The sequence below is a fragment of the Patagioenas fasciata genome, chromosome 38, assembly GCF_037038585.1.
Source record: "Patagioenas fasciata isolate bPatFas1 chromosome 38, bPatFas1.hap1, whole genome shotgun sequence".
In the NCBI taxonomy this organism is placed as follows: domain Eukaryota; kingdom Metazoa; phylum Chordata; class Aves; order Columbiformes; family Columbidae; genus Patagioenas; species Patagioenas fasciata.
The window spans coordinates 1,602,791-1,616,929 of NC_092557.1; the positions used below are offsets into that span (position 1 = coordinate 1,602,791).

Genomic DNA, 14,139 nt, shown 5'->3' on the forward strand with positions numbered 1-14,139 from the left:
GGGGGAGCGGATTGGTGGGCGCGTTGCTAAGGGGAGGGGGAGCGGGGGGGTGAGGAGGAGCGCGGATTGGCGGGCGCGTTGCTAAGGGGACGCGGCGGGGCGGGCGCGGATTGGTCGGCGGCTTTGCCAGGCGGGCGCCATGTTGAGTGAGGGCATGACGCGGCGCTTCCGCTTCCCCAGCCAATCCGTGGTAAAGGGGCGGGGCTTGTGGATAAAGGGAGGGTGTGGAGGAAGGGAAAGGGGGCGTGGCTTAGGCGCTGCGGTGAGCGCCGGCCAACCAGCGGGCGTGGGGGGGGAAAGGGGGCGTGGCGTCGGCGCTGGGGGGCGTGGCCCGGGGGAAGAAGGCGCGAAACGGGGGTCTCTCACCGGGGGGCGTGGCCGAGGCGGAGCGGCTGATTTGGGGTGAAAAGAGGGGGATTTGGAGCTTTTGAAGGAGGAGGGGGGGGAAGCGGGGGGGAAAGGGGATGGGGGGGAGGGGCAGGGGGGTATTTTGGGGTGAAAAAGGGCGGATTTGGGGGGTTTACCTGACGGTTTGGCCGCTGAGCTGGCGGCGCTGGGCGGGGGCTGGGGGAGCAGGTCCGACCAGTTTGGACCAGTTTGGAGGAGTGACCCCCCCCCAGTGACCCCCAGTGACCCCATTGACCGCCATTGAGCACCAAGTGCCCCCCATTGCCCCCATTGCCCCATTGACCCCATTGATCCCCACTGCCCGCCATTGACCCCACTGACCCCCAAGTGCCCCCCATTGATCCCCATTGCCCCCCATTGCCCCCCATTGATCCCCATTGCCCCCCATTGACCCCCATTGATCCCCATTGCCCCCCATTGCCCCCATTGATCCCCATTGACTCCCATTGATCCCCATTGCCCCCCATTGCCCCCCACTGACCCCCATTGCCCCCCATTGATCCCCATTGCCCCCATTGATCTCCATTGCCCCCCATTGACTCCCAGTGATCCCCATTGATCCCCATTGACCCCATTGATCTCCATTGATCCCCATTGACCCCCATTGACCCCACTGACCCCACTGAGCACCAAGTGCCCCCCATTGATCCCCATTGCCCCCCATTGATCCCCATTGACCCCATTGCCCCTCATTGCCCCCATTGCCCCCCAAGTGCCCCCCATTGATCCCATTGACCCCTTTGCCCCCCACTGACCCCATTGCCCCCCATTGATCCCCATTGATCCCCTTTGCCCCCATTGCCCCCATTGCCCCCCATTGCCCCCCATTGCCCCCATTGCCCCCCATTGCCCCCCATTGACCCCCATTGCCCCCCATTGATCCCCATTGACTCCCATTGACCCCCATTGCTCCCCATTGCCCCCCATTGATCCCCATTGACTCCCATTGACCCCCATTGCTCCCCATTGCCCCCATTGATCCCCATTGACCCCATTGCCCCCCACTGACCCCCAAGTGCCCCCCCAGATCTCACCGGTGCTGGCGGGGGAGGTGACGCCCACGGGCCGGGGGGCGGAGCCTCTGGTGGGGGTCACATGGGGGTCAGTGGGGCCGGGACCCCCAAGCGGCCCCACTTATGGGGCTGGGGGGGGTCGTTGCCATCGTCACCTGCTGGGCCACACTGGGGAGAGCTGGGGAGACAAGGGGGTTATGGGGCGCTATGGGTCCCTATGGGTCTCTATGGGTCCCTATGGGTCTCTATGGGTCTCTATGGGTCTCTATGGGTCAATCTATGGGTCAATCTATGGGTCTCTATGGTACCTGTGCCCGGCGCAGCTCCGCGTTTTCCCGCCGCAGCGTTTGCAGCTCCCTGGGGGGACAGAGAGACCCAAAAATGGGGGGCGGGACCCCAAGGATGGGGGGCACCCTGCCCATAGGGCGCCCATATGGGGCTCTATGGTCCCTATGGGGCTCTATGGGGCTCTATGGGTCCCTATGGGTCTCTATGGGTCTCTATGGGGGTCTGTGGGGGTCTATGGGTCTGTATGGGTCCCTATGGGTCTCTATGGGTCTCTATGGGTCTCTATGGTCTCTATGGGTCTCTATGGGTCTCTATGGTCTCTATAGTCTCTATGGGTCCCTATGGGTCTCTATGGGTCTCTATGGTCTCTATGGGGGTCTATTGGGGTCTATGGGTCTGTATGGGTCCCTATGGGTCTCTATGGGTCTCTATGGCTCTCTATGGGTCTCTATGGTCTCTATGGGTCCCTATGGGTCTCTATGGTCTCTATAGTCTCTATGGGTCCCTATGGGTCTCTATGGGTCTCTATGGCTCTCTATGGGTCTCTATGGTCTCTATGGGTCTCTATGGGTTTCTATGGTCTCTATGGTCTCTATGGGTCCCTATGGGTCTCTATGGGTCTCTATGGGTCCCTATGGGTCTCTATGGGTCTCTATGGGTCTCTATGGGTCTCTATGGTCTCTATAGTCTCTATGGGTCCCTATGGGTCTCTATGGGTCTCTATGGCTCTCTATGGGTCTCTATGGGTCTCTATGGGTTTCTATGGGTCTCTATGGGTCCCTATGGGTCCCTGTGGGTCTCTATGGTCCCTATGGGTCTCTATGGTCCCTATGGGTCCCTATGGGTCCCTATGGGTCCCTGTGGGTCTCTATGGTCCCTATGGGTCCCTATGGGTCCCTATGGTCCCTGTGGGTCTCTGTGGTCCCTATGGGTCTCTATGGTCCCTATGGGTCCCTATGGGTCCCTATGGGTCCCTGTGGGTCTCTATGGTCCCTGTGGGTCCCTGTGGGTCTCTATGGTCCCTATGGGTCCCTGTGGGTCTCTATGGTCCCTATGGGTCCCCCGGTCCCACCTCTGCGCCTCCTGCAGGTCCCTCCGGGCCCTCTCGGCCGCCTCGCGCTGCCGCGTCACCCGCAGCTCGGCCTGGGCCGCCTGGAACCGCCACACCTGCCATGGACAGCACGGGGGACGGGGGGGACAGCCCCACACTGACCCACTGACCCACTGACCCACTGACCCATTGACCCACTGACCCACTGACCCATTGACCCACTGACCTCATTGACACACTGACCCACTGACCCCATTGACCCACTGACCTCATTGACCCCCATTGACCCCCATTGATCCCATTGCCCCCCACTGACCCCACTGACCCCCATTGACCCCCATTGACCCCATTGCCCTCCATTGACCCACTGACCCCCATTGACCCACTGACCCCACTGACCCCCATTGACCCATTGACTCCATTGACCCCATTGACTCCCATTGATCCCCATTGACTCCCATTGACCCATTGACCCCATTGATCCCCATTGCCCCCCACTTCCCCCCATTGCCCCCCATGGACCCCCATTGCCCCCTATTGATCCCCACTGACCCCACTGACCCATTGACCCCATTGACTCCCATTGTCCCCATTGCCCCCATTGATCCCCATTGACTCCCATTGCCCCCCATTGACTTCCATTGATCCCCATTGCCCCCATAGACCCCCATTGATCCCCATTGACTCCCATTGCCCCCCATTGACCCCATTGCCCCCCAGTGATTCCCATTGACCCCACTGACCCCATTGCCCCCCATTAACCCCCATTGCCCCATTGCCCCATTGTCCCCATTGCCCCCATTGCCCCCCATTGCCCCCCATTGCTCCCCATTGCCCCCATTGCCCCCCACTGTCCCCCATTGATCCCCATTGACCCCCATTGACCCCCATTGCCCCCATTACCCCCATTGCCCCCATTGCCCCCCATTGTCCCCCATTACCCCCATTGCCCCATTGTCCCATTGCCCCCATTGCCCCCCATTGCCCCCCATTGCCCCCATTGCCCCCATTGCCCCCCATTGCCCCCCATTAACCCCCATTGCCCCATTGTCCCATTGCCCCCCATTGTCCCCATTACCCCCATTACCCCCATTGCCCCCATTGCCCCCATTGCCCCCATTGCCCCATTGCCCCCCATTGCCCCATTGTCCCACTGCCCCCACTGTCCCATTGTCCCCATGTCCCGTACCTGTGACAGCTGCGTCAGGGCCCGTGTGGCCGACTCCGTGGGGCTGCGGAAGAACCGGCGCTGGTCGGGATGCAGCTGGGGGGAGAACAATGGGGGCAATGGGGTCAATGGGGACAATGGGGCAATGGGGGCAATGGGGGGCAATGGGGGGCAATGGGGGCAATGGGGGCAATGGGGGCAATGGGGCAATGGGGGCAATGGGGGCAATGGGGGCAATGGGGGCAATGGGGGTCAGTGGGAGTCAGCGGGGGTCAATGGGGGGCAATGGGGGCAATGGGGGGCTATGGGGGACAATGGGGGTCAGTGGGAGTCAGCGGGGGTCAATGGGGGGCAATGGGGGCAATGGGGGCAATGGGGCAATGGGGGCAATGGGGTCAACAGGGATCAATGGGGGGCAAGGGGAGTCAAGAGGGTTCATGGGGGTCAATGGGGATCAATGGGGGTCAATGGGGATCAATGGGAGCAATGGGGATCAATGGGGGGCAATGGGGATCAATGGGGGCAATGGGGCAATGGGGGGCAATGGGGATCAATGGGGGCAATGGGGGCAATGGGGGGCAATGGGGATCAATGGGGGGCAATGGGGCTCAATGGGGGGCAATGGGGGCAATGGGGATCAATGGGGGCAATGGGGGGCAATGGGGGGCAATGGGGGCAATGGGGGGCAATGGGGGCAATGGGGTCAATGGGGGGCAATGGGGGGCAATGGGGATCAATGGGGCAATGGGGGCAATGGGGGCAATGGGGGGCAATGGGGGGCAATGGGGGGCAATGGGGGCAATGGGGGGGAATGGGGGCAATGGGGGCAATGGGGACAATGGGAGGCAATGGGGATCAATGGGGGGCAATGGGGGGCAATGGGGGCAATGGGGGCAATGGGGGCAATGGGGGCAATGGGGATCAATGGGGGCAATGGGGACAATGGGGGGCAATGGGGGTCAATGGGGGCAATGGGGACAATGGGGGGCAATGGGGGGCAATGGGGGGCAATGGGGATCAATGGGGGGCAATGGGGATCAATGGGGGGCAATGGGGGCAATGGGGGGCAATGGGGGCAATGGGGGCAATGGGGGGCAATGGGGGGCAATGGGGGGCAATGGGGGCAATGGGGGCAATGGGGGGCAATGGGGGGCAATGGGGATCAATGGGGGCAATGGGGATCAATGGGGGTCAATGGGGATCAATGGGGGGCAATGGGGGCAATGGGGGCAATGGGGGGCAATGGGGGGCAATGGGGGGCAATGGGGGCAATGGGGGCAATGGGGCAATGGGGGGCAATGGGGGTCAATGGGGGGCAATGGGGGCAATGGGGATCAATGGGGGGCAATGGGGGCAATGGGGGGCAATGGGGGCAATGGGGGCAATGGGGGGCAATGGGGGGCAATGGGGGCAATGGGGGCAATGGGGGCAATGGGGGTCCCAGGGGTCAAAGGTCACGCCCCCACCTGGTTCCCCACCTCCCTTGTCCTGCACTGCGCCCCACACACCACACAGGGCCCTGCTGAGAGAGCCAAACTCACCAAAACACCCCAAAACGCCCCAAAACCGCCCCTCTTGGGGGCCCCCACCCCCACATGGGGGGCACCCCCCCCAGGGACCCCATTTGGGGCCAAAAAACCCCGTTTGGGGGCTTTAAAACGGCTTCGAATTGGCGGGAAAGCCTTTTACCGCCATTTTTCAACTGAGGGAAAACCCCTGTTTTTGGGTCATTTTAGCACCAAAAATCCCCATTTTTGGTCATTTTGGGGTTTAAAACGAATTAAAATCCCCATTTTGGGCCATTTTGGGGTTTAAAACGCATTAAAATCCCCATTTTTGGGGCATTTTGGGGTTTAAATTGAGGCAAAACCCCCCTTTTCCCGCCATTTTAAGCTGAGGTAAAACCCCCATTTTTCGCTCATTTTAGCACCTAAAATGCCCCAAAATCCCCATTTTTGGTCATTTTAGGCTCACAAATGAATTAAAATCCCCATTTTGGGCCATTTTGGGGTTTAAAACGCATTAAAATCCCCATTTTTGGGGCATTTTGGGGTTTAAATTGAGGCAAAACCCCCCTTTTCCCGCCATTTTAAGCTGAGGTAAAACCCCCATTTTCTGCTCATTTTAGCACCTAAAATGCCCCAAAATCCCCATTTTTGGTCATTTTAGGGTTTAAAACGCCCTAAAACCCCCATTTTGGGTCATTTTGGGGTTTAAAACGAATTAAAATCCCCATTTTTGGGGCATTTTGGGGTTTAAATTGAGGCAAAACCCCCCTTTTCCCGCCATTTTAAGCTGAGGTAAAACCCCCATTTTTCACTCATTTTAGCGCCTAAAATGCCCCAAAATCCCCATTTTTGGTCATTTTAGGCTCACAAATGAATTCAAATCCCCATTTTGGGCCATTTTGGGGTTTAAAACGCATTAAAACCCCCATTTTTGGGGCATTTTGGGGTTTAAATTGAGGCAAAACCCCCCTTTTCCCGCCATTTTAAGCTGAGGGAAAACCCCCATTTTTCGCTCATTTTAGCGCCTAAAATGCCCCAAAATCCCCATTTTTGGTCATTTTAGGCTCACAAATGAATTCAAATCCCCATTTTGGGCCATTTTGGGGTTTAAAACGCCTTAAAATCCCCATTTTTGGGGCATTTTGGGGTTTAAATTGAGGCAAAACCCCCCTTTTCCCGCCATTTTAAGCTGAGGGAAACCCCCCATTTTTCGCTCATTTTAGCGCCTAAAATGCCCCAAAATCCCCATTTTTGGTCATTTTAGGCTCACAAATGAATTAAAATCCCCATTTTGGGCCATTTTGGGGTTTAAAACGCCTTAAAATCCCCATTTTTGGGGCATTTTGGGGTTTAAATTGAGGCAAAACCCCCTTTTCCCGCCATTTTAAACTGAGGTAAAACCCCCATTTTTCGCTCATTTTAGCACCAAAAATCCCCATTTTTGGCCATTTTAGCCTCTAAAACGAACCAAACCCGCTCATTAAACCCATTTCATCGCTTAAAAAGCCCCCAAAGCCGTTTATTTTTAAGCATTTTAAGCGTTTTAACCGCGCTTTCCCGCTTTGGGGGGGGGGGGTATTTTGGGCGGGTTTTGGGGCATTTTGGGGGTTTTTGGGGGGGGTTTAAGGGGTTTTGGGGGGGGTTTGGGGCGTTTTAAGGGGGTTTTGGGGGGTTTTAAGGGGTTTTTGGGGGGGTTTTGGGGTGTTTTTTGGGGTTTTCGGGGGTACCGGCGGCCCCGCAGCGCTGGCAGAGGACGTGGCCGCAGGTGGTGACGGAGAAGCGGGCGCCGCGCTGGAGGAAGCAGCGGTTGCAGTGGAACCAGTCCATGGGGAACCGGGGAGAGGAGCCGAGCGGCGGCGGAAGGAGCCGGAAGGAGCCGAAAGGAGCCGAGCGGAGCCGAATGGACCAATGGGAATCGAGAGGAGCCGAGTGGACCAATGGGAATCGAGAGGAGCCGAGTGGACCAATGGGAATCGAGAGGAGCCGAATGGACCAATGGGAATCGAGAGGAGCCGAGAGGAGCCGAGAGGAGCCGAAAGGAGCCGAAAGGAGCCGAAAGGAGCCGAAAGGAGCCGAATGGAGATGAATGGACCAATGGGAATCGAGAGGAGCCGAGAGGAGCCGAATGGACCCGAGTGGAGATGAATGGAGCCCAATGGGAATCGAGAGGAGCCCAATGGGAACCGAATGGGGGGGGAATGGGAATCGAGAGGAGCCCAATGGGACCCGAATGGGGGGGAATGGGAACCGAGAGGAGCCCAACGGACCCAATGGGAACCGAATGGGGGGGAATGGGAACCGAATGGGGGGGAATGGGAACCGAGAGGAGCCGAAAGGAGCCCAATGGGAACCGAATGGGGGGGAACGGGACCCGAGCGCTCCCGAAGACGCCCGAAGCCACCACGAAGGGACCCGAGAGCACCGGAAGGCTCCGGAAACACCCGAGGGGAGCCGGAAACACCCGAAGGGACCCGAACCCTCCCGGAAACACCCGAAGGGAGCCGGAAACACCCGAACCCCGCCGGAAACACCCGAACCCCTCCGGAAAGACCCGAACCCCGCCGGAAAGACCCAAAGGGACCCGAACCCTCCCGGAAAGACCCGAAGGGACCCGAACCCTCCCGGAAAGACCCGAAATGGACCCGAACGGACCCGGAAAGACCCGAGGGGACCCAAACCCTCCCGGAAACACCCGAACCCCCCCGGAAAGACCCGAAGGGACCCGAAAGGACCCGAACCCGCGTTGATTTTGGGTGAAAAGCAGCGGCTTTTGGTTAAAAATCAGCACCAAGTGGCCCCCCCCTCGCACTCTTTATTCCCCCTCTCGAGGCCCCGCCCCCCCCTTCCTCGAGGCCCCGCCCCTCCTTCCTCGAGGCCCCGCCCCCCTGGTCCTCCTCCCGAGGCCCCGCCCCCTCCTCCCCAGGCCCCGCCCCCCTGGTCCGGTCCCGGCTCCTGGCGCCACCTGCAACGATAAAGAGACTCAAAGGGGATTGGAGGAGAGGGGGGGAGGGGGCGTGGCCGGGGAGCGAGGGGGCGTGGCCGCGCAGGGCGAAGCCCCGCCCCCCCCGGGGGGGGGTGGGGAGGACGCCTGGCGGGGGTTAACGAGGCGTTAACGAGCTAATTAACGTCAATAGGGGTTGTACCAGGAGGTGGCGCGGGCCCGGCCCCTGCGGGAAGAAAGGGGGCGGGGTTAGGGGAGGGGGCGTGGCTTGAGAGGCCACGCCCCCTCCGGGCCACACCCACCCGTAGACTCCATGGGGTGGGATTGAAAGGCGTGGGAATTGGAGCCAATCAGGGAGAAGGGGGAGGAGCCACCGCACCCCCCCACACCCAGGGCTCCGCCCACAGACCCATTGTAGCCAATGGGAGGGCAGTGGGTGGAGCCCCCATTACAACCAATGAGAGCGCAGTGGGTGGAGCCTCCATTACCCCCCACTGCAGCCAATGAGAGCGCAGTGGGTGGAGCCCCCATTACAACCAATGAGAGGAGAGTGGGTGGAGCCTCCATGTCCCCCACTGCAGCCAATGAAAGGGAAGTGGGTGGAGCCCACATTGCAACCAATGAGAGCGCAGTGGGTGGAGCCCCCATTACCCCCCACTGCAGCCAATGAGAGGGAAGTGGGTGGAGCCCCCATTGTAACCAATGAGAGCAGAGTGGGTGGAGCCTCCATGTCCCCCACTGCACCCAATGAGAGGGGAGTGGGCGGAGCCTCCACTGCAGCCAATGAGGGCGCAGTGGGCGGAGCCTCCATTGCCTCCCACTGCAGCCAATGAGAAGGGAGTGGGCGGAGCCCCCATCGCCCACCATGGCAGCCAATGAGAGCGCAGTGGGTGGAGCCTCCATTGCAACCAATGAGAGCACGGTGGGTGGAGCCTCCACAGCAGCCAATGAGCGCGCAGTGGGCGGAGCCTGCCCTCCCCATTCCCCCCAAGCGCCCCCTCCCTCCCCGCCCCCAATGAGCAGCGGGTGGGCGGAGCCCCCGTCCCGGCAGCCAATGAGGGCGCGGCTCACCTGTAGCCCCGCCCCCTGGGCCGGTAGCCGGCGTAGAAGCGGCTGCGGGCGCCGTGGGCCCCGCCCCTGGCGCGGAAGCGGCCCCGCGGGAACCCCCGGTCCGTGCTGCTGATCCCGGGCCGGTTGGTGCGCTTGGGGATCACCTGCGCCACCGGAAACCAGTATGGACCAGTACGGACCAGTACGGACCAGTATGGACCAGTATGGGTCACTACGGGTCACTATGGACCAATACCAGTATGGACCAGCATGGACCAGTATGGACCAGTATGGGTCACTATGGACCAATACCAGTATGGACCAGCATGGACCAGTATGGACCAGTATGGGTCACTATGGACCAATACCAGTATGGACCAGTAGGGACCAGTAGGGACCAGTAGGAACCAACCCCCATTGCCCCCCATTGCCCCTCATTGATCCCCATTGACTCCCATTGGTCTCATTGACCCCCATTGATCCCCATTGTCCCCATTGATCTCTATTGACCCCCATTGACTCCCATTGGTCTCATTGACCCCCATTGATCCCCATTGCCCCCATTGATCTCTATTGACCCCCATTGACCCCCATTAATTCCCATTGACCCCATTGTCCCCCATTCCCCCATTGAGCCCCACTGAGCCCATTGACCCCCATTGACCCCAATTCCCCCCATTGATCCCCATTGACCCCATTGACCCCCACTGACCCCATTGCTCCCCATTGACCTCATTGCTCCCCATTGACCCCATTGCTCCCCATTGAGTCCATTGACCCCCATTGACCCCATTGCTCCCCAATGACTGCATTGACCCCCATTGATCCCCACTGACCCCATTGCTCCCCATTGACTCCATTGACCCCCATCGACCTCATTGCTCGCCATTGACCCCATTGCTCCCCATTGACTCCATTGACCCCCATTGCCCCCATTGACCCCCATTGCTCCCCATTGCCCCCATTGCTCCCCATTGACCCCATTGACCCCCATTGACCCCCATTGATCCCCATTGTCTCCATTGACCCCCATTGACCCCATTGCTCCCCATTGACTCCATTGACCCCCATTGATCCCCATTGACCCCTATTGACTCCCATTGCCCCCCATTGATCCCCATTGACCCCACTGACTCCCATTGACTCCCCTTGATCCCCATTGCCCCCCATTGACCCCATTGCTCCCCATTGCCCCCATTGACCCCCATTGCCCCCATCACCCCCATCACCCCCATTGTCCCCATCGCCCCCATCACCCCCATCACCCCCATTGTCCCCATCGCCCCCATCACCCCCATCACCCCCATTGTCCCCATCACCCCCATCACCCCCATTGTCCCCATCACCCCCATCACCCCCATCGCCCCCATTGTCCCCATCACCCCCATTGCCCCCATTGCCCCATCACCCACCTTGATCTGCCTCCCCCTGAACAGCGACTCATCCAACGCCATCGACGTCCGCACCGACTCCTTATCCGAGAACTCGATGTACGCGAACCTGCCAATCAACCCGGCTCGTTAACGCGCCCCAACCCCCCCCCTTAACGAGGCCGTGACGTCACCGCTGACGTCACCGCCGCCGTCACCCACCCTTTGGGGTGCCCGCTGTACTTGTCGCACAGGATGGTGACGCGGTTGACGGAGCCGCAGCCGTGGAAATGCGCCTCCAGCTCCTCGGCCGTGGCGCCGTAATCCACCTAATTAACGCCTTCATTAGCTAACGGGCTTCTCCGCGTCCCCCCGTCCCGCTCGGTGCCGAAATCGCGGGGTTTGGCCCCAAAATACCCACGTTTCCCACGTAAATGGAGCGGGCGTCCGCCTCCATCTTCTCCTCCAGGGACATGATGACCGGGCCGGCTGGGGGCGGGGCTTGTCACAGGCCACGCCCCCCGCGCGGGATTGGGTGAGGGGGAAGGGGGCGGGGTTGAGAGGGAGGGGTGGGGGTGGAGGGAGGGGTGGGGGTGGAGGGAGGGGTGGGGGTGGAGGGAGGGGTGGGGGTGGAGGGAGGGGTGGGGTTTGGGATATGGGGGTGGGGTTTGGATGGAGGGGGCGGGGCTTGGAACACGGGGGGGCTTGGAACACGGGGGGGCTTGGAACACGGGGGGGCTTGGAACACGGGGGCGGGGCGTGGAACACGGGGGGCGGGGCGTGGAACACGGGGGGCGGGGCTTAAAGGGAGGGGGCAGGGTTTAAAAGGGAGGGGGCGGGGTTGGGGGTGGGGTTTGAGGAGAGAGGAGTGAGGTCTGAGAGGGAGGGGCGGGGCTTAAGAGGGGGCGGGGCTTAAGAGGGGAGGGACTGGGGGGTGGGATGAAGGGGCGGAGTCAGGGATGGAAGGGGCGGAGTCTGAACCACAGTGGGTGGGGTTTGTGGGAAGGGGGTGGGGTTTGGGACATAGGAGGTGGGGTCAGGGGCAAGAGGGTGGGGTCTGGGACATGGGGGTGGAGTCAGGGTGGAAGGGGGTGGGGTTTGGGACACAGGGGGCGGGGCATGGGATGGAAGGGGGTGGGGTCTGGGATTGAAGGGGTGGGGCTTGGTGCAAGGGGGTGGGGTCAGGGATGGAAGGGGGAGGGGCTTGGGGCAAGGGGGTGGGGTTTGGGACACAGGGGGCGGGGTATGGGATCGAAGGGGGTGGGGTCTGGGATTGAAGGGGTGGGGCTTGGGGCAAGGGGGTGGGGTCAGGTATGGAAGGGGGAGGGGCTTGGGGCAAGGGGGAGGGGCTTGGGGCAAGGGGGAGGGGCTTGGGGCAAGGGGGAGGGGTTTGGGGCAAGGGGGAGGGGTTTGGGGCAAGGGGGAGGGGTTTGGGGCAAGGGGGAGGGGTTTGGGGCAAGGGGGGCGGGGTCTGGGATGGAAGAGGGCGGGGCCAGGGAGGCAGGGGGTGGGGCCACGGATGGAAGGGGGCGGGGTCTGGGACAGTAGGAGCGGGGTCAGGGAGGCGGGGGCGGGGTCAGGGAGGCAGGGGGCGGGGTCAGGGAGGCAGGGTCTGGGAGGCGGGGGGCGGGGTCAGGGAGGCGGGGGGCGGGGTCAGGGAGGCAGGGGGCGGGGTCTGGGAGGCAGGGGGCGGGGTCTGGGAGGCAGGGGGCGGGGTCTGGGAGGCAGGGGGCGGGGTCTGGGAGGCGGGGGGCGGGGTCTGGGAGGCAGGGGGCGGGGTCTGGGAGGCAGGGGGCGGGGTCTGGGAGGCAGGGGGCGGGGTCTGGGAGACAGGGGGCGGGGCCAGGGGGCGTGTCTCACCGTTCCCGGGGGGCGGGCTCATGTTCATCTGTTTCTCCACCTCGTTCTGCAGCTCCTTGAGCTTCTCGGCCTCCTCCTCCATCTCCCGCACCCGCGCCTTGATGGCCTCCAGCTCCTGGGCAGGGGGCAGCGGGGGCAGGGGGGCAATGGGGGGCAATGGGGTCAATGGGGGGCAATGGGGGCAATGGGGGCAATGGGGGCAATGGGGGGCAATGGGGGACATGGGGTGCACAGCCCCAGTTCAACCCCTTCCCCCACATTGGCCCCATTGATCCCCATTGCCCCCCATTGATCCCATTGGCTCCCATTGATCCCCATTGCCCCCCACCCCCCCTTTTCCCCCTCTCCCCACGTGACCCCCCCCATTGACCCCCATTGCCTCCCATGACCCCCATTGCCCCCCATGAGTCCCATTGACCCCATTGCCCCCCATTGATCCCATTACCCCCCATTGATCCCCATTGTCCCCCACTGACCCCCATTGATCACCATTGACCCCATTGCCCCCCATTGATCCCCATTACCCCCCATTGATCCCCATTACCCCCCATTGCCCCCATTGACTCCCATTGATCCCCATTGCCCCCTACTGACCCCCATTGCCCCCATTGACTCCCACTGATCCCCATTGCCCCCCATTGACTCCCATTGCCCCCATTGACTCCCATTGATCTCCATTGCCCCCCACTGACCCCCATTGATCCCCATTGCCCCCATTGATCCCCATTGCCCCCCACCCTCGCCGTGCCCCCCATTGCCCCCCATTACCCCCCCCGTGCCCCCCACTTCCTCACCGGGTCCTCAATGGCCGAATCCCCCGCGTCCCCTTCCCCTAAAGCCGCTTCCTCTTCCAACTCCTCCCCCGTTTCCTGAGCTCCCTGAGGCGGTTGCTGAGGAGTCGGCGCCGGACCCCCCGCACCCCCCTGCCCACCGGCGGCTCCGCTCGCAGCGTTCGCTCCACCGGGAGCCATCAACGCCACCCCCGCCCGGTTCCCCGCCGTTCCCGCCCGTCCCGCCGCCTCCTCCGCTCCCTCCCCGGGACCCAACCCGTTCCCGTAAGCCCCTCCCGGGCCTTCGGAGGAAGCTCCGGGCCCTGAGGCCGCAGCTTCGGAGCCCGAGCGGCCCGACCCGCCGCCCCGCAGCGCCGCCATTCCCCGGCTCCCTCAGCGAGAAGGGCGGGGACAACCCCCCTCCCGGTGACCAATCGGCTCGCTGCTCGGAACGCCTCGTCCAATCGCGGCGCGCCAAAGGGGTTGGCGGACGGGTTGTGCGACCAATGGGAGCGCCGCGCCGCTTGGCGCCCCCCCACACCCGCCTCCTCGGCGCGGGAGCCAATGGTGGCGCTCAAAACTGTGATTGACACGTTATGCAACCAATGGGAGCGCCGCGCCGCTTTGCGCCCCCCCACCCTCCTTTTTGGCGCTGCAGCCAATCGCGGCGCGCTAAGATGTGATTGACGCGTTGTGCAACCAATAGGAGCGC

General features: G+C 62.1%; 2 protein-coding genes across 10 annotated transcripts; both read right to left on the reverse strand.

Moving 5' to 3' along the window:
- Window positions 1-77: 77 nt before the first annotated feature.
- RNF212B (ring finger protein 212B) lies at window positions 78-7,346 on the reverse strand. Of its 8 annotated transcripts, none has more exons than XM_071801405.1 (9): window positions 7,164-7,346; window positions 5,395-5,450; window positions 3,950-4,024; window positions 2,782-2,861; window positions 1,730-1,778; window positions 1,577-1,599; window positions 1,443-1,489; window positions 525-564; window positions 122-392 (listed from the first exon to the last, which is right to left on the reverse strand). In XM_071801405.1, exons 1-9 carry the CDS (start codon window positions 7,261-7,263, stop codon window positions 251-253), a joined length of 612 nt encoding a protein of 203 aa, XP_071657506.1. In that variant the 5' UTR covers window positions 7,264-7,346; the 3' UTR covers window positions 122-250. The 8 variants fall into 8 exon arrangements, with proteins under 8 accessions (XP_071657503.1, XP_071657501.1, XP_071657502.1 ...); XM_071801404.1 differs by having other exon boundaries at window positions 2,782-2,876; XM_071801402.1 differs by lacking the exon at window positions 1,730-1,778 and having other exon boundaries at window positions 78-392; window positions 2,782-2,876; window positions 5,407-5,447.
- A 966-nt stretch (window positions 7,347-8,312) lies between these two features.
- Window positions 8,313-13,610, reverse strand: PABPN1 (poly(A) binding protein nuclear 1). Of its 2 annotated transcripts, none has more exons than XM_071801407.1 (7): window positions 13,452-13,610; window positions 12,658-12,772; window positions 11,219-11,286; window positions 11,041-11,126; window positions 10,840-10,927; window positions 9,449-9,591; window positions 8,313-8,603 (listed from the first exon to the last, which is right to left on the reverse strand). In XM_071801407.1, the coding sequence occupies exons 2-7, from the start codon at window positions 12,737-12,739 to the stop codon at window positions 8,564-8,566; spliced, it is 507 nt and encodes a 168-aa protein (XP_071657508.1). In that variant the 5' UTR covers window positions 12,740-12,772; window positions 13,452-13,610; the 3' UTR covers window positions 8,313-8,563. The 2 variants fall into 2 exon arrangements, with proteins under 2 accessions (XP_071657508.1, XP_065715401.2); XM_065859329.2 differs by having other exon boundaries at window positions 8,317-8,603; window positions 11,020-11,126; window positions 13,452-13,607.
- Between the last annotated feature and the right edge of the window lie 529 nt (window positions 13,611-14,139).